A 24979-nucleotide genomic window follows, 5' to 3' on the forward strand; every position below is an offset into this window, starting at 1 on the left:
TCCTTTTCATGGCTCCTCTAATGTGTTGCTAGAGGACGGACGGGAGAGCATCATTAATGTTTTGCATTAATTTCTTTCTCACTCTATGTAGGGTGCTCCCACAGTCCAAACTGCCTGCAGTGGCAAATCGGAGAACGGCACGGGGGAGCTCTCGCAGACGGCGTCGTTGTCGCCCTCCCTGCCTTCGAGTCCCTCAAGCCAGCCGGCCACCACGACTGCAGAAACCGCCGTGACAACGACGGCAGTGCCGGTTTCGGCTCCGGGAAACGAACTTGACGTGCCGGCTACCACGGTCGGCACCCCGGAGTCGCAGACAGTCGTCGGCGTGGCCGGAACCCAGGCTGGGGCCACGACCACTCCCGACACCGACAAGCCCGAAGAGTCGAAAGTTAGGAAAATGACCTACCTAGGTGAGCGTACAAGACGGTTCTTAGGTTCTGGCTTTGGGCACTTGTCCTAACCTCAAGGTCTTGCGCAATGTACCCTTCGTGATTGTGTCCTGATTGACGGAAGCATTTTATGATGCAGTCGCCTCTTGATACTTTTGAGCACTCAATAATGCTGAAACGCTTGAAATTAAATGCGCTTCCGATAAAAAAAAATGACCGCATCTCCACGTGGTGAATGATGTTTATTGGGGCGAAGCTCTGGTGCTGCTGATGTTACTGATTTTATCGTTCATAGGTAGTGCTGATGGTGCTTATTTTTTTTATCCTCTCCGGAGCAGCTTGCTGTCTGCGTAGAGGCTGAGCCACAGCATGCTGAGCTTTTCTTTTGTTTTCATCCATGTCAGAAAAAGAGAATATGTGGTATGGAACGTGGTTATATACACATTTGAGCATTTGACCGCAGCGCCCTCTCTTCTATAATTGTTGAGCCAATGCATCCAAAGTGTAACGCGATTATATACGCATTTGACCGCAGCGCCCTCTCCTGTATAGACGTTGAGCGGCTACATGCAACGTTTCATCGATGACATCCCCAGCTCTTGAGTTACTACCACATCTCAGAGCCCCCTACTCGTCCCGCAGTCGTGGCCGAGTGGTTAAGGCGATGGACTAGAAATCCATTGGGGTCTCCCCGCACAGGTTCAAATCCTCTCGACTGTGCAAAAATTTTTTTGTTTTTTTAAGAAGACAGGTGGGATAGCAATCGATGTGAGCACTGACTTGGACATGGCTAGACCCTAAGGAGCTTCGCCCCTAAAAACAAACACCAAACTTAATAAGGGAAGTGTAATCTTTGCTCATTTTTGTTGTTCGGGCATGTCACGGCAAGTATGCATTGCACATCGGGGTTTTTTTGTCGTCTTTGTTGTTCGGGCGTGGCGAGGCAAGTACAGCGCAGCGATGGCTGCAGTGATCGAATGGCGGTGTGGTCAGCATAAGCATGACACCGAGTCACAAGTAAATTATCTTTTGCCGCCGGGTTTTCACGCTTCTAGAGCTTGTGGGCTCCCAGGACAATCTTAAATGGCACAAACAGCACTACAACACGGGCAGAGTTAAAAAAAGTCTGAGTGTGCCCTTTTTCCATTGGTCTTCTTTTACTCTGTCTGTGTCATTGCACTGTTCATACTTTTGAGAATGAACTACCAGCTAGCGCAATCGCCAGTGTTACTCCTAGGATAAACAACATAAGCCTTTGAATTAATGTGCAATGTTTTTTCACAGCATCGTACGGATGATTGCTCGGATAAACAAAAACCCAATTCAATTGACGCATAAATGTTTTTCGCAGCGTCGTACGCTCGATTGCCGGGACCATCCGTGCCCACGCTTAGAATTAACCGAAACTTCTAATAAAGCAACTTTGAATTTCCAAGAGGCGGCTGTACCATATTGTCAATGCACTATACTTTGTTTCACCCGAGCTTATGGGACCAATAAAACAGCTTTAAAAGCGCATCTCGCTGGGCCTTCCCTGTGCAGGAATGGTTCAGCGATGATAGAACACGTACAGAAACACAACGCTGTTTGATCGGTCCCGTCAGCACTAAGCATCACCTCGTGTCTGGACGTGAGGTGAAGCCAAAGGTAAGGAGGGAGGCCAGTCTTTTCTGAGGCGCTTTGGGCACGGTTGCAGACATCCGTCGTGCCCAGCTGGAGCGGGAGCCGACGCCCCCGCCCCCGACGGCAGAGGACCTGGCCCTGCGGCGGCAGCAGCAGCGCAAGCGCCCCAAGAAGCCCAAGGCGGCCCCCTCCGCCCCCGAGGCCGGCCCGGGGGGGCCCCCTGGCTCCGACGCCCCCAGGCCGGCCGCCCAAGGGGGTGCCAGGGCCAAGCGGCCCCGCAAGGTGCTCTTTCCTTCTTCTGTTCTTTGGAGCTGCAGTGCTCAGGTTACGAGGGGGAACACTGGGAAGTGAGCTCCACGCCCGCTTGATTAAAATCGGGGGAAGGCAGCAAAAACGCTGAATTGGAGATGCCCTCAAATAAGAAAAACAGCAAGCTTCGTGGGAAGAAATCTTAATCTAGTTTTATTTTGCGTCGGACCGGAACACGGATCGCACCGAACTGTCTGAGAGGCTTTGTCTCTCTTCGGGAACTAGATTTGTTTTCTTCTTGTTCCTTAATCTTATCGGTACCAAGACGTTTTTCGAATGTTCGGGTCTTGTGCATGGTCTCGAGGTCAGGGGATCGTACGCCCATGCTCTGCATTTTTTTTTTTTTATATATAAGCAACGACAAGTTCCAGTGTTTTGTCTGATGTTGCAAAAAACACTAAAAGACATTGAATCTGTGGGGGAAAAAAGACCCCAAAACATGAAATACTAGTTATGAGTTGGGTTCCATATCTTTGGTACATACCAGTAAGCCCCGAAAAGTAATCACCAAGTGGGTTTTATCAAAATTGGGGAAGACAGAAAACCCCCGAAATGTAGCTACCCTTGATTAAGAAAAATAGAAGCTTCACGAAAAGGAATCTTTACGCGCAGCTTTATTTTGTGCCGAGCCGGAACCATAGGGTAAGATATATATATACGGCACCTCATGTTTACAAACAATCCGGAACGCCCCTAGTGGGCATGCCACAGGCGTGGCACATGGGCCGGTGGCATGGCAAGAAGCACCGCAGTTCGCATAAACAAAAACCTTTGGAATGCGGTGTTGTTGGCATCGGTATGAGACCCCATGGTCTTCTTTGCGTTGGAATTGTTGATTCTATGTCTTCCTAGCAATGTTTTACCACTTTAGTGGCCCAGACGAAAATAATGAGGCTCGTTACACTGCAAAACTTTGTGTAAATAATGGGACGTGCAGCAATTCATTCCATGTGAACGCCGCAGAATGGGTTTTTGAGCATGATTTATATGATGAGACTTTGCTCGCTATTTCCAGTTGCGCCGTCGCTCAGGCTGCAAAAGCGTGGAGGTAGTTGCGACGCTCGACGTTGATACTGAAAATTGCAAGCAGATAGGACCAAGTGAATCATGTATAACAAGTCGGTGATGGCCAGTGGTAAAAAGGGTCAACATCTCGTATCTACTCTTTACACTGAGCCTACTTACTCCAAACATCCTTCAAACTTAGAAGTTTTTTGAGGCCTACACTTATTTATTATCGCAACATTTGGTCTACTGGCCAACGTCGTTTAAATGCGCAGACTGCAGTTTGAACGATTGGACGGTTGTTTGAATGGAAAGACGCACTGAATGGTGGTTTGCGGGCGGTGTGGACAACTCGGCAGTTTTCCCACGCTCACGCTAGAACACAACAAATGATTCTGACGTCCACATGTATCCGTGAATTCCACCCAGGGTTCTCCCCACGGTGGGCGGCAGTGGCTTTGCCGCCAACCGCTCCGACTGGCCGCCCATTGCTCCAAACTGACCGCCCACCACTCGATTTTTTTTTATATCTCGGGATGACGATGCGATTTCGCCTGCGCACATGGTTGCAGATTGTCGCCGTCGTATTCAGCAGGTTCGCGCACCGCCGCCACGTTTTCGTTCGCTATTGCATTGCTGACTGCTGCCACTGCAACACTACTTCAAACAAAGAGCACGGGTGCTCGGCGTGTTTCTTTTTTTTTTTTTTTCTTTCTCTATCTCAGCGGCGCGGCGCCGGCAGTGCCTGGGGGGGCGGGGCGGATAAACAGGCGTGACGAACCAAGAAGTCAAACAAAAAACAAATGCTGCACCCCCCCCTAGGTAATATCCATCTCTCATAAATTCTTGGGGAGAACTCTGATTCTACCCCAAGTGCTTCCCGCGCAAGCAGTCGTAGTCCGACGGTGTCTGCTTTCCGTTTTTATTACACCTATCCACGTCCTCGGACGAATCGAGCGGGCACATTCCCACATGGCGTGCTGCGTTTCTGCATCGTGCGCGCATTGTACAAACACAGACGCAATAAAAATGCTTTTTATGTTTTTTTATTCGCCCCTTCACGTGGCCCAATAGCTAATAAATTCCCTCCCACACCCCCACTTCTTCTCCCACCCTACGCCCTGCATGGATCTCATGCATTGAACCAGAGGGGTGGCTTTCTCCTCCGGCTTCCTCCAGACTCGCGTGCCTCGTGGCTGAACTTGATTCCGAATATAACGCGAGGTGCGTTTTGGAGCGCGTAATTACGAAAGAAAACTCGCATTATATTCATGCAAATACGGTAGATACTGAAAAATGCTAAACTGTAATCCCCAAAATATGGAGCCCTAGTTACGAATAAGTTGAACTGGATGGAGCCTTCTATATTGCAATGTGCCTGTCAGCTTTTAGGCGGCATTAGACAAGGTGGGTGCTACACTGAAGTGGACGTGTACTGTCTGATGTTTTTGTTTTGTCTTTGCTGGTCTACATTTCTGCTATCTACGACATTGACTAGAATAAGAAGAGTGTTCTTCTCAGAGCACAATTGATTGGCAATATGGTGGTATGTGCATGTGAGGGGAACACTCGCTTTCATAATTTCACACGCTTACGGGTACTGCGCAGCCAGCAGTTATGGCAACCGATCGATAGGAGCGGATTTATTCAAAGACTGTTCTTGGGAAAATTCGAGGACAGATGCAAACGCATGAGCGGGTAAGAAGAACAAATGAATATAAAATAATTGAGGACAACGCTCACAATATCTTTATATCCTTATTCACCACTAACACCACCTACCGGCATCTTTTGTCTGGCCAAGCCTAAGCACTAGCAAGGACGCCTGCAGCTCGAGCCATTCTTTCGGTGCTCGCGCGGTGTCTTCGGTCAGCTTGATTGTTGTGTCAAGCATTGTGTGCGCTTTAGTGGCAACTATTATGTTTCGTTCATATTTAATGAACTTCTATTTTTTAAGTCGCCCCGCCTCGTCACTCCAAGCCGCTCGGGGTCCACGCCCGGCCTTAAGACCTCACGTCCACATCTTTATAAGCAGACTTCTTCATAAACCAGAAATGTTGAAAAAGGGCTATGTCCCTATGCCCCACTTACGCGTAGAGACACATAACCTAGGTAGGGCCTTACGTTTTGGCTTTCTCGCGACCGACCTTTTGCAAGGCGCAAAGCACTGTCTGCGGTGTCGACAGGAACGCCGGGAACTCAACGTACAACCGGTTGCAACAAACGAAGACCTCAGAGGCAACAGCGAGCGGGAGCGAAGGCAGGCGAGCGATTGCACCATTCTCTCGCCCTCTTCGGTGTCATGTGGGACAAGCGAGAGCATGCGGGCATGTCGCGTACATCGTTTCGTGATTTTTGCGAAAGAGGCCCATTGGCTGCCGTTGACCCATCGTCCCTTCCCATTCCTTGCAGGGCTCCAGGGGGGGCCCTGAGGAGGACTACGAGCTGTTCCTCGAGGCCCTGCTGGGGCGCCTCAGGGCCCTGCCTCCAGTGCGCATCCTCGAGCCCCTCATCCGGCCAAACTTCAACGTGGGCGTCGTCTTCGGCCGGGGAGACCTCAACCTCAGGGGTGGGTGGTCGCCGAACTTCTTCCTTCTCCTCCTCCCGTGTGAACCGGAGCGCGTCTCCGACTGGCGCGTTTGCCGCATTTCCGAAAGCAGTCCCCCGAAATCACTGCCCGACGACTTTTACAGCGGAGCTGTTAAGGGCTAGGTTCCCCAGGATCGTGTCCGGTATGTCGACACAAACCTACCTGGACAGCTACCGCCATCTATAAGCGACGGCGGCAAGCACAGAATCAGTATGGCTTCCGCCGTTGCTCGTAGATGGCGCCAACCTTTCCAGGCTCCAGCTATAATAGAAGGATGAATACTTCGGCACCCCCCCATTCGTGGAAATTCACCGTAGTAAACAGCGCTAAAATCAAACGACAACAAAGAAGCACAAGCACACAGTGTATCGAGTACAGCTCCGCTGATCTTTCTTCTTCACGAGAGTGGAAAGGCTGAACGTTTTTTTTTTCTTGTAACGGAGTCGCCTGTTCCGCTGCGGCTCGCTCCACGGTCGGATGATCGACGGAAACCAAGGTAGACGCAAGGTGGGACGCCATGATGGCAGTGACCCTCGCGTCCGCACGTCTTTTTTGCTGGTGTTTCTACGACCGACCGCCAGGATCAAGGCATCCGATGGCATGCCGCGTCAGCTCTTGAGATGCAACTCGTTGCTGTTTCGGTACAGCTTTCGATGCGTGGACGGTGGGATGGTAAATGTACTGGTCAAAGACACGTTCTAGGCACTAATGGGCTTGCAGCGCTTGGCCAACGTTTGGCGTGTCTTGCGACAGCTAACGTTTCCCTACGAAACGTTAATTGCCGTTTCGAGACCGAGGTTTGTTTCTTGCGTCACGCGGTTCTTGTCCAAATGGCGACACTTTACTCGGATAGTTGATTTCTGTGAGGCACACAACTTTCGACGGGACGTTTTTAGTCACATAGTGCTCTCTGGTTCACGGCTAAACGTACTAAACTCCCGTCGTGAGGTTTGACGAGGTGTGCGACGACAGAACTTGCCGAGCTGACCTGGCCCTTGTGGGCGTCCCTTGCGGGTGCAGAATCGAGCCTGAAGGGCAGCTACGGCCGGGCGTTCCTGCCGGGCCAGCCGGACGCGTATTCGGTGTGCCCCTTCGGTGATCGGCCCCCTCCCCCCGTGGCCCCCTCCTCCGCTGCCACCCCCTCTCCCACACCCCTCAGGGGCTTCTACAACCAGGAGTTCTCCGTGCATGCCAGAGGTGAGTGCCACCCCTTCCAGAAGGCGCTTTCATGCCGTCGGCCCCCTCGCCATTCGAGGAGTGAGCCTCCGAAGACGTCTGGTCGCCGTTCTCCAAAACGTGTCATCTCTTCCTTTCCTTCCAGTAACTTCCGGTGGTGCGGACTCCAATAGGTGCCGGTAAGTTTGCTTGTTTTTTTTGTATTTTTTTTATCCAGTAACTTTGAAGGTTTAATGTTCGGAGGGCTTTACTGGTACTTGATCAGTTGGGATCTGGAACCTGCCAAATACTGAAATTTATTTTAAACTCGGTTTTCGGTTTCAGCTCTTAAGCGGGTGGGATCTCTACAAGTCACTCCGACGTCGTATTAAGGCCATATGGCAATAGTATTCCGTGTATGTAGACATTTGCAAGCGGCCGTGCTTCGAGAGCTAGTCTGGCCACTGTGGATGGAAAATGCTTTGTTTAGGCACCATTCTGGAAACGGTGAGTCCATCTTAGCAGTGCTCAGTTATCAGACGATCTACCCCCATCAACAGCAAGATGGCGGCGCTCGGAGGCTGTGCTTGCAAGTGTCTATACGGCCAGACCGTTTTTTCACTTCCACCTCTACTTTTATGGCTGCTCGTCTGAAGGCACGTGCATTGCGGTAGGGTATGGGAACTTTAGACTTCCGTCGCTTACGTGTTTGCCACGCTTCTGCCACAGTGAGGCGGACAGTCCCGACACAATCGTGGGCGCCTCGTCCCCGGAGTGCGCCATGTTCGAGGCCCCCTTCCGGTTCCGTGGCCTGCAGCTCATCGACGAGGACAGCAACGACTCTGCGAGATCCCTCCCCTCGCCCACGGTGCCCATTGTCGCGCCCATTCCTGTAAAAGGTGAGTCCCTTCCACACGCCGCTGGCCGAGCGTCGGGTCGTTGCAATCACGGACGTGGCCCGTAGTTTCTGGTCCTGGTCGGAAGGAGAATGGCAGGGAGAAGTTTAAGTTGTTCCGCCTCGAGTGCGTGATAACAGGGAGTTTTAGAATAATGCACGCTAAAGCTTTGCGTACCCAAAGAATGGCATCGTCACCACTGCACATGCACCGAACGCAAACCACGTTTTGCACTTTGCATGCGCTATTTTAGCGTACACTATTTTTCGGAGCTTGCGCACATACACGAAGAGTCTTTGCAAGGAGGATTCGTAATGAAAAGTCCCCCCCGCTCTGGGTGGGGGAGGGGGGAGGGGGGGGGGGGTGCAAGGTAAAATTTGTGCTACTACAGTAATATCCCGAGTCATCGCCCATCCCCGAGCCATCGCCCACCCCATTTTTTGGGTCAATATCGATTTCCGAAAAAACACAGAGTCATCGCCCACCCCTTCAAATACCCCAGCGCGGACTCTGCGATCCGCGAACACTCATCCTACCCGAATGACGCGGCCGCGGACCTTACAGTTGGAGGACGTCCGTGACAAAGTAAAACGAAGGAGGGAAAGACACTTCTTTTTGTTTACGCATTTCCTCCGTGAGCGACCCCAAAGTGGTCGTGTATCCGTGCGAAAAGAAAACGATGGAGATAACAAAATTAAGAGTTAGTTAATGTAACCGCGGAGTGTTAGGTCAAAGTCTGTCTCCGCCGAAGTAAGGTCACCGCGAACCCGCTCCTTCTTCCCGCCCGTCGCGACCGCGGTTGTGCAATATTTTAGGCAAAGCCAACGCGTAAATAAAGCTTTGCTGGAACGCCCTACACAGACGTTTGCAGAGCGTCCCAACCGTGCATTGATAGCCCGCCGTGCACGGACGCACGTATGTACATACCAAACAAGAAAGTTGCGCAAGAGCTTGCAATTGACAAGGCGCCCGACTTGGCCCGACGCCAAAGTATTTGCCAACGCGACCGCCGACTTTCCCGCTTTCCCAGCATTGCTCTCGGTCGCTTCTTTGGTCCGCTCGCTCGCTTGCTCGCTCGCTCGTTGCGCCTGGTCGGTTTTTCTATTTTCTTGTAGACTTTTCTTTTTTTTTTTACTAACCAGGAGAACATAGTGGTGACATTCTTTCACGGAACAAACGTTCGCGCTACATGCAGATCGGCGGTGTTTCTAGCGCGTATGCAAGCAACGGACTTCGCTATAGTAAAATATTCTTTCGTGAGCATTTTTTTTTTCTATAAAACAATGAAACTAAATCGTGTTTTGAGTTTGATGTATCTCTTGTGCATCAGCCCTAGATACGCAGAGAAAATTAGGCGGTTTTTTCCGCTTTTTTTCAAGTGTTTGTGCTCACCCACCGAGACATGGCCCACCCCACTTTTTTAATGAATTTCAGGCGGTAGGGGGGTGGGCGATGACTCGGGATATTACGGTAGTCATTTGAGCGTGGAAATTCATATTGTTTTGCGGTTGGACACGCGACACTCATTGCCAATTTTACACATGCTTCCAGTGCTGCCAAACTAATAGGTCGAATTGAGTATTACCACAAGATAAGTCTGGCAGATTTATTAGCAGATGTAACGAAGGAAAGAGCTCAAAATTGTGCTGCATGGGTGGTAACATTTTCATGCAATGTTTATTCTTATAAAATTATGTCTCTAAGGGATAAACATCCTTTCGGTCTTCTTCCACTCGCTTTGCACCGATTTCGCAACTGCACGTTCCTGTGAAGACAGGACAGGCGGCTTTTTAAGGCAGGAACCTCTGTAACGCCCTCTGTAATGCCTTATGGGCCCTGAGGGTACTGCAATGAATAAATATATAAAACGGGACATCTGGTCACCCTTTATATGTATGAATATGACAGGAGTGTTTTTAGCCTTGTATAGTTAACATATGAGTACCTCTGAGGATAGTATATACATCATGAGCAATGAGTGCAACCTTTTTATGGCTCACTGCAAAAAGAGGAGGGGCAGGCTTCTGTGTTGCCACTTGTCACTTGGAGACTTGATTGTGGGGTCTGTAGTGCACTGTGCTATGGCATTCGCCGTCGGAGCTTCCACTCTGTGGCATTTGCCACTCAGCCACCACTGGATTTCATTTGTCGCAGCTGGCACGTTGCTTGCAGATCTGGAGCGCTGTTCTTCAAATCGAATTTGAAACGTTACATATATAGGTAACAATTTATCGTAGTATTGACGATTTACACATTTCTAGATTCCAGTCAATTTATTTAGTAGATATTGTTGGGGTGCAGCAAATAAAGTGGGACATACTACCAATATATACGGCATAGTTTGGATGCTGAAAGGCACAAAAAGGTGAGCCTTCACACAGATTGATACATACACTAATGGGCTGTTTCCAAACAAGCCCGCGTTGGCCCACACCAAGTGTGAGCAATACGTGTGCGCAGAAACCAGATTTGCGTGAGGTGAAGCACGTGGGCAGTGCTGACAGCAGCAGTGCCGCAGTGGCATGACGTCGGGTAGTTTAGTTGGTGTATTAAATAGAAGATAAGGCCTTTTGGTCATTATAAAAAGGTATCTAGAAAATTATCTCGGCAAATAGTTCATGGTCAACAGGATGTTATAAGTTTAATGAGGCATTGAAAGTAGATTAGAGTGGGATCTGAGCAAGGGCATGCCTCACCCATTGGAGGGGAGGCAGAAGAAGTTTTTGATGCAACAAGCCACGAAGTAAGTTAGAAAAGGAAGGGTCTAATTATCAAAATAACTCTTTTTTGTTGCAGCCATTCCACCACCTCCACCACCACCACCACCTACCACCTTGAAACCTTTTACAGACGAGAAGGTAAGCTTTTTCAGAAGCTGTTTTTTGTTGGCTGCATAGTAACATGCCTTAGCATGCGTCGTCGCACAACTGGGTATGATATGGGTGCATCCGAGCAAACCAAAAATTGTCCTTTTTTTTTTTACTGTTATTTTGTAAGATATAAGAGGTTGATTGTAACTTGTTCTACAGGCTCTCCAGGCTCAAAACTAACTAGGGCTCAGTTAGCTAAACTGCTCATGTCTATAAATTATGGGGTGGAAATTACGTTTTGTTTGGACACGCTGAGTTTTGCACAAAAAACGTCGGTGAGGCTCGTATGGCTTTATCCTTTTCAAGCACAGTAGACTCTCTGTAATTCAAAGCTGCTTGTATAAAATTTTCAGTTAATTTAAAGCATGGGTGCAGTCTTGGCAATTGTGCGTGCAATGCCGTGCAAAGAATTGCGCATTCATTCGAAGGCTAACCTCTGGCCAATTCGACGGGCTTTTCCGCACGTCCCAAAAGCGCGCAAGGCTTCTGGTCTTCTGGGAGTTACCTATTCTTGAACTCGGAGGGAGCTGTGTGCGCATTCATTTGAAGGCTAACCTCTGGCCAATTCGATGGGCTTTTTCGTACGTCCCAAAAGCACGCAAGGCTTCTGGCCTTCTGGGAGTTACCTATTCTTAAATTCGGAGCTGTGATTAAGTCGGCCACGGTGTTACATGACCAACTACGCATAGGATTATGATCATTGCACAATACTGCGCAGAAGTCTGACTGCAGGCTTACTCTTCTCTGTAGGGGAGAGAGCAATCAGTGGTAATCGAAATGGGGAATGCAATGGCCACTCTTTCTTTCTCCTCATGGGGAAAAAGGTCATCTGTCCCTGTGATTCTGCGAGGCACCCAATCTTCCTGTCTTTGCACCCGCTGAGTGGATAAGTTGTTGCCAATTCTAGACGCAACTGAGTGGTTGTGTTGCTGCAGAGCGGACTGGGAAAGAACTATGTACATACTCTCATCAACTCCGGTTACCCTTCTGGCCAAGAGGTGATGCTTTGGCACCACTGGTTGGGGGAGGCAGGAAGCAGGGCTGTAACCCGGGGGAGGGGTTAGGGGGTTCTGACCCCCCCCCCCCCCCCCCTCGAAATTTTTTTCTGAGTACGGCCCTGGTCGGTGCACTGGCAGCCAGCCGATTTTAATCTCCACCTCTGCGCACGCGCAGTGGCGCCGGTCGGCTACCGAGTACCAAACCAGGACCGGTTCTCCGGTTTGCTGTAACTCTCCATTATATGCCACCGATGCACATGATTCATAGGCGAAAATAAGACAATAGACACTTTCAAAATGGCCGCCTTTGTCCCCAAACCACCCCCCCGAAATTTTTTTCTGGGTACGGCCTTGGCAGGAAGGAATCTCCTCTCTGATCAATTATAAAAAGGAAAGGTAAAGGTGTAGGCGTCTGTGGAGTTTGTCCCACTTTTTAGGTTGTTTGGCGAACTGAATAGTGGGTGTGTATTGGGACAGAGAGCCTAATGTTCATACACTCAGATTTCCTAGTACAAATCTCATTTTTGAGCACTAACATTATTCATTTTTTATCATTTCCACGAGAAAGTTGATGGATGGGCTTTACCCACAAAAAGTTTTGTGCACTCGGGTCAGTACGGTATTCAGGTACCTTTTGGTCCGCACCTCACATCCTTCACACAGCTGTTGCTTGCGATCGAAAGGTTGGTTCATCCGTTTTGTCTTGGTTGAAGGTGAGTACGTCGGTTGCAGTTGGACATTGCCAAAAGTATGAACACGAGACTGGACAAGACGACGCACCTTTTGAGATTTGATGCACCGAGCGTTTATTCGAAGTCTGCAGTCTCTTCGGGACGTCTTTAGTGCAGTGGTTCTCAACTACTAGCGTTTCATGGACCGTTTTTTGATTGGCGGAAGTGGCAGTTCATTGGGGACAAGGGGAGGTTAGTGGACTTTGAAGCTCCGAAAAGGAGAATAATCAACCCTACTCCCATGGCAGATGCGGCCTCGTGCAAGAGCCGGCAGCAATGATAAAAATAAAGCTTTGTCGCTCGGCTCAATTGGCAGTCGAGGGCTTCACGGACCCCGAAGGGTCCGTGGAGCCCCATTTGGGAACCGCGGCCTTTGAGGGAAGGTGGGAGATTGACGGAGGGAAGAGAGAACGAAGCCCTCCCTCCCGCACGCTGCTGGAGGCCCACAACGAACAATGGAACTGAAGTGTGGTCCCCCCCTCCAGGACAAAGAGAATGCCTTTTCGGGAGACCGCCTGGGCCTGCGTTCCCGGCTGCCGGGGTGCGGGGGCCCTCCCCCGGCACCCCTGCGGGACTCGGCCAATGTGTCGGTGACCTTGACCCTGAGCTCGGAGGCTGCGACGGACATCCGGGGCGTGCTCTGCTCCCTGGCCAAGCTGCTGCAGATCGAGCCCCCGTCGAGCTACGACATCGTGGAGCGCACGAGCACCCCTCCCAGCCAGAAGCTGGGGCTCTACAAGCACAGTGAGTGTCTCCCGGCCAAAGCGGGCTGTGGCCAGGTTACGGCGCTTGAAATCGCGTCTCCGACCGGCGTGCTTAACGTCGTAAGTAATGATAATAATTATTTCCAAAGAACAATCTGACTGCAACTGCAGTGCAACCCACTTATAACAACCAGTTTCTTGGGTTTCTGGACTGGGAATTATCATTTTCTAGTCCAGATACAAGGATAATCGGTTATAACGATTGAAATCTTGGGTTTTCTTGTTATCGTTATAGGTAGGTTGCACTGTATGTACTTGGTTTTGATATGGCCTAATTAGTTTGGTTAAGGGGGAACACTGGTCTTGGAGCTTTTTTTCTTATTTTATAACCAAACTCAATGAAACTGCACAAGCTTGTTCAGCTTTTTGTGCTGATTTCATATATCTGGTAATTTCTTGATTCAGTAGAATGGTCCTGAAGATAATTAAAACTTACCTGCCTTTGTTTGGAGGAATGATAGGGAAAAAACTGCTCAACAAAATATCCTTTTTAACACATGGCCAGATACTATGAAGTGTAAAGAATACAATGTTGGAAGTACTTTTAAGATAAACCCATTATTAGTAATTTTACAACATATTGAAGTTCAGTGCTCAATGCATGGCTAACAAGTAATAAAACAAAAGATCAAATAAAAAATTTTCTAGACTTATATTAAAAAATCTGCTCTCAACATTGTATGCTTCACACATTTAGCAACACATTTCAAGAAAGGTTATATTTCTGACTGCTGTAGATGCTGAGATATCCCTCCTGCAAATTTTCAACGAGTCCAAAAATTGTGTTACGTGAAAACAATGTTTTAGAGTCAACTTTAATGCACATTCAGCCCGCATAGACATTGTAAATTGATTTATAGCTCGAATATTTATCCACGAAATTACAAGCGGTAGATTCAGAAGAACAACAGCCATTGCCGTTTTCAAAAGAATGCAGTTTTAGGAAGTTTTTGGCTCCAAAGACCCATGTCCCCCCTTAATGCAGTGCAATCCACTTATAACGGTAATGAGAAACCCTGAAATTTCAATCGTTATAACCTATTATTGTTTTTTATCTGGACTAGAAACTGATTGTTTCTTGTTAAGGAACACTAGAAACTGATCGTTATATGCAGTGGCGTCACTAGGGTCAGTGGCACCCGGGGCGGTTGCCTGCCGCGACACCCCCCTGAGCGCTGCACCCGGGGCGGTCCGTCCCCCGCCTCTCTCCCTTGTGACGTCACTGGTTATATGCGGTATCGTTATAAGTGGATTGCATTGTGCTGTAAATGACTTCATTTTCTTAAAAAACTAGTTTTCGCGAATTTCGCAACTTCGAAAATTTATTCCGCGAATATATCACCACGTGGTAACGAATACGTAGCATATCGCTCCGTATTCATAAATATTTCTGACACCCCCACTTGGAAGATCAAAGATGCCGTCTTGTACTATGGTCGGGGACAATACGACCAATGTTTTCATGGTGTAGCAGTTTTAGGAACAAATGTTATTGAACGTGGCAGCGTGCAGATAGCGGTGGGACCCTTTGCAACGGTAACTTTACGCAGAGTTTTCCGCTCTTTACCACCGTCCACCCACCCGAGCTTGCGTCACAAAGTCGCGGCGGTTAACAAACAAAAGTGAGTATATGCAGACGGGCATGTTGTAGTTGATCATAATGTAACACCGGAGGCAGTGGTGAGAAAAAAAGAATGAAACTTTCAAGTTGAAGAAAAACGCAACAGTAGTAGAACGTCTCAAAACTCTGCCATCCGCTTTGTTTTTCTCGCTCCTCAAGTACACCCGATGCCAACATCACTGACCTCTTCACAGATGCTCTTTTTGCGGCGGACTCAAGAACCGAACAAACTCTAAACATCAAGACCTTGAGGCTGGTAGACACATTCGTCTAAACTGTACAACCCCTTCGTGCAAGGGCTACGACCTTAAACACTTTTTTTCACACGAATAGCATAACCAAACCCTCTAACAAAAAAAAAATTGATTATTACTTTGAGTACAGCTGACTGTACAGGTACACACTAGTCGGAGATCCCCCGGGCTGTAGGCAGTCAAGCTAGAGAGTATGGGAAATCCTTCATACACTCGCCGCAAACCAACTCCCACGTGGTCAGCGATCGGGCAGATCAGACTATGTCCCTCCGTTGACAATATGTTTGGAACATAAATTAGACATACGAATGCATGGAGCAACCGAGGAGCCGAGTTACACTCCCGTTTATTGAACATGCAATAAACGCGAGGCCAGCTATGCTTATCAATAATGCATGGGCTATCCAAGGCAGGGGTACGATCGTCCCGCTCCACAGAGTTCACAAAGAGCTAGGTATGACACGTGGGCCAACACTGATGCCCACGCTTACGTCTTACAATGACGTCCTATGAGGACGTCCTACGTTGACGTCCTACACTGACTTCCTGAAGAGAGAGAAGGGCCGCAACCCCGGCGCGTCGTCTTTTATAGCCAATAGGCAAAGGAGGTTTCTTTTGGCCACTGTCAGAGGGCGCCGAAGCGCCATCTACTGGTCAGAAGGACAAACGAAGGTCGGGGGGTGACTTGACCCTCCCGAATTGCCCCGCAAGCACAAAGCCAGGAAGACGGGTGCCCTTGTGAAATCACGAGGGCGCGTGCCGCAGTGCCGCTGCCTGGATCGCGACCGGGGAGAGCCTGACGCTTCTGCGACGTGGCCAATAATCGGGGGACCACTCTTTAGGACGCAGTAGCCATGCCACAGTCCGAGACACGTTCTGGGCACCGCAGTCCGTGGTTAGTTCCTGCCTCGAGTTACAACGCAAAGTCCTGGCAGCAGCAGATTCTGTTTACTGCACTTCCCGTCGGTCACGCGCGTGGCTTTAATGGCCCCGATTATGCTTCGAAACACATGCACTGGCCGTCGGATGTGGCCTTGCACAGTGTTGCCACAGTCTATGTTAGTTCTCCGAGTGATTATAGCGTAAAAATCACAATGGGTGCTCGTCGTTCGGGTTCCTACGGTGAACGAGGACGAAATTTACGAAGAAAGGGAACAGGTTTTAGAGTTGGCCGCGTGTAGCATGAATGACAGCCGAGAATCTGACGCGAGGACCTGCTGCCGCAGACAACAAAGATGTGACCTTGGAGGAAGAGGCAGAGTACTTGGTGGATGGGAAGCAGCGTTTCTGCCGACACTGCGAAATCATGGTCTCCCAGACCGGCATGGTGAAGAAGCAGGCCTCGGAACTCGGCCTCGAGGCTACCATCTCCAGAGAGGACGGGGTGAGTGTCCCCTGCAAGCGCTCTTTCTTGTCAAGCCCACATTTTCTTTTTTGAAGGGAGGGGGGAGGGGAGGGGAGGGGAGGGGAGGGGAGGGGAGGGGAGGGGAGGGGAGGGGAGGGGAGGGGAGGGGAGGGGAGGGGAGGGGTGGGATGGGATGGGATGGGGTGGGGTGGGGTGGGGTGGGGTGGGGTGGGGTGGGATGGGGTGGGGTGTATCGGTGCATGCACCACGAGAGAAATGCATAATGCGAAGCAAGAGTTACCGTCGACTCTCGGTAATTCAAAACGTACGGGGGCAGCAAAAGACTTTAAATCGAACATGCTCCGAATTAAAAATAGACAGAAAAATACTCTGGCCTAGGGTGCCTACATGTTTCCGCTCCGCTTTAGGGTGGCACCAACTTCTTGTTACCCTTTTCTAGATCCTCTCCCACCGCCATTTTGACCCACTTCTTATTTGGTTAAACGTACACAACGTTGAGTTTTCGTAGTTTCGACGCACCGGCAACACTGCAAGGCCACTTCCCTTTCCGTTCGTAAGAGGAGTCGGACGAGTCGGAGGCTCAGCGGGATGGCGGTCGTCGTGGTTGTCGCTCTCTTTATTCGGGTGTTTCATACTTTGAAGTTGCGAGCAGGAAGTATGCGTTGCGTTTATCGAAACGTGAGTCCCCTCGACAAAATGGAACGCAACAGACCGGCATCGCACGCCAAAACCTCGCCGTCAGAACGAGAGCGGTGGGCGCTCCCTAGCCCTAACGAGGATTAGCGGAGTAGCGCGAACGCACGACTGGCGAGTGTGACAAAATGGTCGAGGAAACAGCGGAGGCTGCCATGGTAACGAGGTAGGCAACACTGGTTTGTCGGCAACAGGTATCACAAACGTTGTCGCCACCCTAAACAGCGGAGCGGCGGAAACATGTAGGCACCCTACTCTGGCCGTTTGCTTTTTTATCTAGTACTCACCGGGAGAAGTCGAATTTTGCTTGCCTCCGCCGACTGAGATGTGCAGTATTAGCTGTGGTCTGGAAATTGCAAACCTTTCTTGGGCGTTTGAGGCAGTCCGTTTGCCCCCCAAAAAAAGCAAAACTAGTCCGTGGTGCTACAAGCAATCTCTGCGTTGGCGGCGCTCGACACACAAAGCATTGTGATCGTTCCCAGGCCCGACTACTTGCACAATGTCGCTGTCCGAAAGCGGATCACAGGACACGGCGTGCTTGTTGACGTCAGTATATTCGATGGACAAAAAAATCTCAAAGAACTGGGTGATGCGTCAAACCAAGCTACAGCCTATACACTAATGCTTCAAACGTGCTTTAAACGGTTTGTTAAAATTTATTTCTTGACACATTGCGCTTGGATTTACTACAGAGATGCAGCTAGGCATTGGAAGGTAGCAGTGAAAATATCATCGGATGAACTTACTTTGTTCAAAAGAGGAAAATAGAAGAAACTGTTCTGGGTGCTTCACAGTAGCATTCGCAGAAGGCGCATGCTACCGGCGCAATGCTGCCGACAGATGTCGGAAGTGTCGGGGCTGCCCCTGTGCATGTTCAGCAGAAAATTTTCTGAAAGGGGTGAAGGGAAAGGGACTTACAAGACGAAGACAGGATGAAGCACTTTTCCAAGGAAAGATGGTCTGTCCTGTCTCTGTCCTTTGTGCGTCTTTCATTTTATCCCTGTAACTTATCAGCATGCTCCAATTCGTCGAATCATTCGAAAGTGCAGCAATGTTCTAATAAACGAAATACAAAAAAAGGTATTTAGATCTGATTTCTCAAGGTTTCCAGCTGAACGTAGAAGTAAAAATCAAGGAGTGGAGAAAAAGAGACACACACTGCTGGTGTCTCTCTTTCTCCACTCCTTGGTTTTTACTTCTACGTTCAGCTGGAAACCTTCAGAAATCATGTCATACCAACCGGCTCAGCTCCAGGCAGTCACGTATTTAGATTCCCCCAATGCCCCTAGTTTTTGTATGGAGGTGATCGAATGAGGCGCCGCATCGTCTCTAATTCACGTTGCGCCACCTGTCGGCAACACTCAGAGGTTGGCGGGCAGTGACATTATTATATAGTACCAGCTGCAGATGTTGACGTAGATTGCCCGAAGCAGGTTATTCTTTTTCATCTTTTGAATGAGGCTAGTTCATCCGTTGATATTTTAACTTAAAAATTCCACCATCTAGCCGCACCTCTAGTAAATCACAGCGCGATACGTAAAAGGATCAGATTTTGTGAACCATTTAAAGGGGGCTCATAGTACTAGTGTACACGCTGTAATTAGAAGCAGTAAAGTTTCCACGGGTGCAGTTTATGCTTGGTCAGCATAATCGTGAGGCTTTTTCGTGCCCCCAGAGTTACCAGACTTCTCGAGCGTGTAAAAAAATTTTTAGAGTTAACCCTTCCCAGAGGTTAAACTTGGAATTGCTGGGCATTTTTCCCCATAGACTCGCACGTGTGATTGCCAGGACCGCGCCCCTGCTATGAACTAACCGAAAATTTGAATAAAGCATCGTTGAATTACCGAGAGCCAACTGGATCTTACTGCAAAAAGAACACATTGCCACGAACACTCGGTGAAACAACTTGGTTGTGGTGTTGGCATTTTTTATTTGTTTAGGTTAGTATTATATTAGCTCCAGCAACCTTCATAATTTTCTTAAGATGAGTTTTTGTTAAGCAAAGCTTGAACTTCTGGTAGGCCACAATCGTTTGATTTGTGTTCATTCTAGAATTGAAACAGGACATTTGGTTTATCCTATTTTTCTTTGGATTTATTCGTTGTATCTTCGTAACTGCATTTGTTTCATTCTAATTTGTGTAGCAGTCTCGACGAGCTACACACGTTTAAAAAACGTGTCAAAACAAGCATGTTTTACCTTCCGTCTCATTTTTCAAAAATTGATAGCGATATAAGTTTACTTTGTTAAACATCTTGTCATCATCTTTATTTGCCTCCGAGTTTTCATAGTCTTTACTTGAAGTTTGTGGTATCCACAGTGTGTTTGAACAGATTTCTCTCTGCATGTCTTGTCCAGGTTGTCCTTCGTAATCAATGCTGGTGCTGAGCCATGATCTCTAAATAACGCAGCTGTAGTTACAAAGTATTGATCCTTGCTTGAAAGAGCTGCTGTGCAGTTTCATTTTACATCATTTCTTTTGCTTTCTTGTAGCACACTTTTATATGCACTGGCACAAACCTTGATAAGTCTATTGCCAGTAACTCTTTGCTACTCTGTTTTTTTTTTATCATTGCACTTCTTGCAACATGTGCTTCCTCACGTTGTTTTACTTCCACAATACATTAGCTCCAATTCGACTCGGTTGTGACCCACTCAACAGTCCATCGCTAATGTTTTACTCTCATTTTGAACTGGTAATAGACAAATTAAGGTTCTTGTTGCCTCTGACGGATACTGTACATTATTCACGTTGCAGTCCTCACAGGAGTTTTTAGCTTAAAGTTCTTCATTTGCCGCACACTAGTGCTTGTTGGATAATTTAACTGGATTGGATTGGATTGGATTGGATAAGCAAATAAGTGCGGACTTTGCCTTTACAGAAAGCATTAAAACGATGCTGGGAAACCTAAATCACTTCGCCACGCTTGTGTAGTTTGGTCTAGTTGGTTGGGACCGCCTTCAAATGTACACGCATTCCCTGCACAAAGCACTGCTTTTTCCTCTTCTATGCTCTCTCGTATGTCAGGTGCACTTGTGCATTTTTTTCTCTCATCTCGTAACGTGCCATGTTTGTTTGTCTGTTGTTTTGGTCGTCTCACTGTTTCTTTCCCCCTGTCCCCGCTGCGTGGCCGCTTCCCACCCGCCCTTCCACCAAGGACGAAGAGGCGGTTTATTTTTGCTCCAGCAATTGCTACATGCAGTTCGCCCTTGCCCACCGAACCCCTTCGGCGGCCAGCACGCCCCAGCGAAAGGTTAGAGACCACAAACCGTGTTGCGTGGTGTGTTGCCCTCACCCCCAAAGCACATGCTCTGTTGGCTCTCTGTCGTTGAACGCAACCTTTCCCTCACCCCACTGTTGTAACTTCCCCTTTCCAGCAGTTTATCCCATAGGTTCCCCCTGCAGACTGGCTTTTGGATGTAGCCTGAACGGAGCACCCCTTTTCCCCTCTGCCATCTCTGCCTGCCAAGTCTCGCTTTTTTTCGCCCGTACTTCACCACTGTTTGTCTTTTGGCGATTTCGAATACAAGCCAACAGGCTGCATAGACCGAACGCTCGCGAGTTATGGTGTTCGTTCGAGGTTTGTCTTGGTCCCAGCGGCTTGCCTGCTTTCTGTTTGCTTTGTCGGTTTGGGACGATGGAATTGCCACACTTCTCGTTTTTCTGATCTCACTTTTTTTTATTGCAAAAGCAGGTCTTGTGAATCTAATGCTAATAATGTAATCTTTTGGCAATGAAAGTCTTTAAAATTGTGTCTCTTCTTTGATCTGGGAATTTTTCTCGAAAAAATTGGTCATTTTCTGCACTTGTTGCATGTGTGTGCATCATTCCCAGCTTTGGCTTACTTTTTCAGTTTAAAATGTATAAAATGTAGTGAAATTAATTGAATTCCCGGTCCCTGATTGGTGGTGATAATGCATGGTGATACATACCTGCATTATGAATGGAGCTAATATGCATGCACCTTGCTATTTGAACAATCAACCTTTCTCTCTTGTATTTTTTTTTACTTTCCATGGGCTTGCACAGTAATGAGGATAATTATTAGTTTTGTGTTTACTCCTTCTCTCTTGCCATATTTTTGTATGGTTTTGTTGTTTTGCTAAAATCGGTCTGAGTATATATTCTTTTCTGAAGTGGATCTGTCGCTTCACTCATGCCAACTGCATATTTGTCATGTTGCACTTCATAAATTATTAACATAAATTTTCTTTTTATTAATTTACATAAATATTGTAAGTTATATTTTCTCCAATATAATATTTAAGCTGGTATGTCTTAGAGTGGCATGGTGATACAATTAAATGCTACTACATAGAGGAGGAGTTTTGAAAGAGATGTTGTTGTTAAACTAGTAATTCATATTTGCCAAGTGTTTATCGATCCTGCACACTTATTTTGATTAACAGAATTCTGTAAATCGGAGGAAACTAACAAAATATGCATCGATTAACCTCCCACTAACTTGCTGCACGGTTTTGCCTCCAATTTTTCACTTAGAAACAATATTCCAGGCTTCTGAAGTATACCTTCTTGACACAAGGTGCTATTATTGTCTCATAAATAATGGTTACATATAGAAATGTGGCCATCGAGTTGTTTATCAGGTTACTAGTATGGCAAAAGTGACGTGAATGAACTCAAACCGCAGTGGGAGCAAGCTAAAGATAATGCATGCAAACTGTTGTTTAGCATGTTCAGTTTGCTTACCCAAAACTGCAAGGCTATACATGCAACTGATTCAACATCTTTTTTCACGGTGAGAGAGCAGGCGAGCTAATGTATATTTACCATCTTGATGAATCACCTGAGACTGAGGCGAAAACTTGGATACGTCACACCTGGAAGAGAAAGAAAAAAGTGACAGCAAGAGAAAGTTTTAGCATCTGATTCAAATCCTTTTTTAGTTACACCTCCCATGGCTTTCTGTTCTTGGAAAGGAACCCCTTGGAAAGGCTTAAGCATGGCAGCTAATATTTGACTAAGACACGGAGTCTGTTTCTATCTGTTGGCGATTCCTTGGCTGCTGTTTCACTCTCTTCTCTTTTTTTTTTTTGGCATTTGTTCCTAATCCCTTTTACTTTCCCGACTCATTTGTTCAAGCTTGGGAAATGCTTTTGCTCGACATAGTGACGTGTCCTCATTGAATTCACACCTTTCAACAATAGAGGTACAACTATGTGAGATTCATACTTCCCATGTCGTGGAGAATAGATTTTACTCTATTCTTGCTTGCTTTTCTCTCACATGAACTTGTGTTCTAGGTTTCATTTCACTCTTATCAGACAAAATTTCGATCACTCGGGCATGTGAATTCAAACCACTTGCTGCCGTTGCACGTTAATCGTCCAGACAATTTTGATTGGCGGTGAGAGTTGCGACTAAAATAAGGGATGAAAGCATAATGCCTTTTTCTTTTTCTTTCTATTCTCCTCTTTGTGCACCACCGTTTCAGATGGAGCCAGTGAAAGTTCCTAAACCTCTCTTGAATAGCAGTTGAGGAACTCTTCTTGGCTTCGGCACTGATGCAATAAAGTGCCGCAGAAACCTTGCACTGCAGAAACCTTGTAAAGAAGTATGCACATACCAGAGAATATTTCCAACATAGTTATGTATTGGTGGGAGGCTCCGATCTTCTGGAATAGTGCTTAAGCGAGGAGAACACTTAGGGGGAGGAACGCCGAAGGAAAGTTTGGAGCTTGGTGGACCCTTAAGGGTTTTTGGGTGAACCCCTAGGGGTTCTTGAAGCAACCCCTGAGGGTTCTTCCTCTGGGTTTCTGGGTACCCAGTTTGAAAACCCCAGGCCTAACGGGGTGCCGCCTTGGGTGTGGAGCAGGAAGCTACGGTGGTGTGCCACGCCGGCAGAGGCGACCACTCGTGCCGAGAGGCGCCGGACAGCTCCCGCGACCGGCTGGCAAGAGGAGTGGCGGCGGCCAGAGAGGTCGTGCGGGCGCTGGGCGAAGAAGACGAGGCCTCTCCGGCGCCCAAGGAAGAAGAGGGGGAGGAGGAGGAAGAGGAGGAGGAGGGAAGGCTGCTGGGCGACCTCGAGGGGAGTCCCGCCAGCGAGGAGCTCCGGAAGAGGGCGCCCAAGCACTCCCTGGCACTCCACCGGGAGCAGGTGGGCCTCCCTGCCTCACACCACAAGTGTGCACGACAAGCACGTAGCTTGAACGCCAAAATTCGACAGAAATCAATCAGGTTGGGGGAAGCATAATTAAAAATGGGGAGCCAGGCCCTAATGAGGGACCCAACCTTCCGAAACCTGCTTGGCTTCTTCTTCACAGGTGGCTCTGATAACGGCTGTTGACGAAAAAAAAAAAAAAAAAACGGAAATGATGTTATTTAACGGCCATCTCCACAGTCACTTTTGAAGGGGCCCTGCAATCATATTTAAGCGTATACCTTTTTTTGCGGTTTCCACGTCTCTTGGGGTTTGGGCAAGCCAGCGGGCACGGAGAGAGTAACTAAATATCAGCGCGTCATATTTTAACCGGACGACGCGGAAACCTTCTCCACCTACGAGAGCAACTTGCATTGCCGAAAGCGCGATATGTGACGTCTTTGGTCCTGAGCTTACTACTGGTCAGAACCGCTAAAATCTTTTTTTTTAGTTGAGATATAAAATATAAGTGTTGCGAACCGTTTTAATTATGTATGAAAGTAGTTTTTGTTCAGTATTTTAGATTAGATAAGAAACAAATACAGTTTACAAAGTACGGAAACAAGGAATGACCCGTCCTGGATGTATGCAGCGGCGCTGCGGTCATATACCGGCTCGAGGATCCGACCAGTCCCGAGCGTTCTGAAGGCTTTCGGCACAGGCTTGGCTAGCGATTTTGCCATTTGGTGGTATGGCAGCGCGAAGTAGCTCCCGTTCTGAACTGATCTTTACTCCGTGTTTACTGTCGTTTGTGGCCAATGAAGTGTTATGCCGAATTAGTCTTTAATCGTGCAGCAAATGCAATGCGAGCCGCCCTGGCCGCCCGCTTCATGCAGCCTATCCGACGCGTGCTTTAGTGGCGCCCTCTCGAGCCGTCGACACGGAGTGCGGCAGCCGTGAGCGCTCGATGAGCTCACTACCCCTCTCTAGGCCACTCAAGCCAGGACCTACGACGTCATGAAGGAGGTTATTTTTTGCTTGTTTTTGTAATTCTAATTTGCCTAGAACTTTTAAAATAAAACGAAATTTGAGAAAAGAAAAGTTTCATTAAGTTACTACGTTCAGTGCGCTCAGGATCGGTGCATTTTAAAAACCATTCAAAAAGTTGTTGCAGGGCCTCTTTAAGGGGGGACACTACCCAAGAGGGTCCACTTTTGAACCTTTGGCTTAATATGAATGACATTTACAGCATATACTGGCATTTTCAAGGCAGAATGCAGTGCAAAGTTTCATCTGAGTACATGAATTGTAAAATAATTTATAGTTGTTTTTATCAGGAACACACCGACTTTGCTTAGAAAAACAATCGTTAAAAAACTAATGTAATACCCAACATTTTTCTACTCTAGATCTGCAGCAGAATGCCTGGAGAGTGCAACTGTGAAAACAAAATTTCCAAAAAGTTGTTTATTTTAGGCAAACATCACAGTGAAAAATTAAATAAATTTTTTGCTTTTTATGTTGTCAACAAAATCTTAACATTTTTTATAAAAGACATCCACAAAGTAAAAAAAAAACAATTCCACAATTGCATTGCCCATAAAATTCCAGTTA

General features: G+C 47.9%; 1 protein-coding gene across 1 annotated transcript in view; it reads left to right on the plus strand.

Moving 5' to 3' along the window:
- The window catches only part of LOC8043310 (histone-lysine N-methyltransferase 2D), a 113284-nt gene that overhangs the window by 62502 nt on the left and 25803 nt on the right, over window positions 1-24979 (plus strand). Inside the window, exons 16-26 of the mRNA XM_042289590.1 lie at window positions 92-410; window positions 2086-2294; window positions 5739-5895; window positions 6937-7113; window positions 7238-7271; window positions 7801-7970; window positions 10764-10825; window positions 13052-13310; window positions 16432-16589; window positions 20423-20518; window positions 23102-23383. Of these exons, the coding sequence (XP_042145524.1) occupies window positions 92-410; window positions 2086-2294; window positions 5739-5895; window positions 6937-7113; window positions 7238-7271; window positions 7801-7970; window positions 10764-10825; window positions 13052-13310; window positions 16432-16589; window positions 20423-20518; window positions 23102-23383 (1923 nt within the window). The remainder of the gene's footprint in view (window positions 1-91; window positions 411-2085; window positions 2295-5738; window positions 5896-6936; window positions 7114-7237; window positions 7272-7800; window positions 7971-10763; window positions 10826-13051; window positions 13311-16431; window positions 16590-20422; window positions 20519-23101; window positions 23384-24979) is intronic.

The sequence above is a fragment of the Ixodes scapularis genome, unplaced genomic scaffold, assembly GCF_016920785.2.
Source record: "Ixodes scapularis isolate PalLabHiFi unplaced genomic scaffold, ASM1692078v2 PGA_scaffold0__279_contigs__length_252992795, whole genome shotgun sequence".
NCBI lineage: Eukaryota > Metazoa > Arthropoda > Arachnida > Ixodida > Ixodidae > Ixodes > Ixodes scapularis.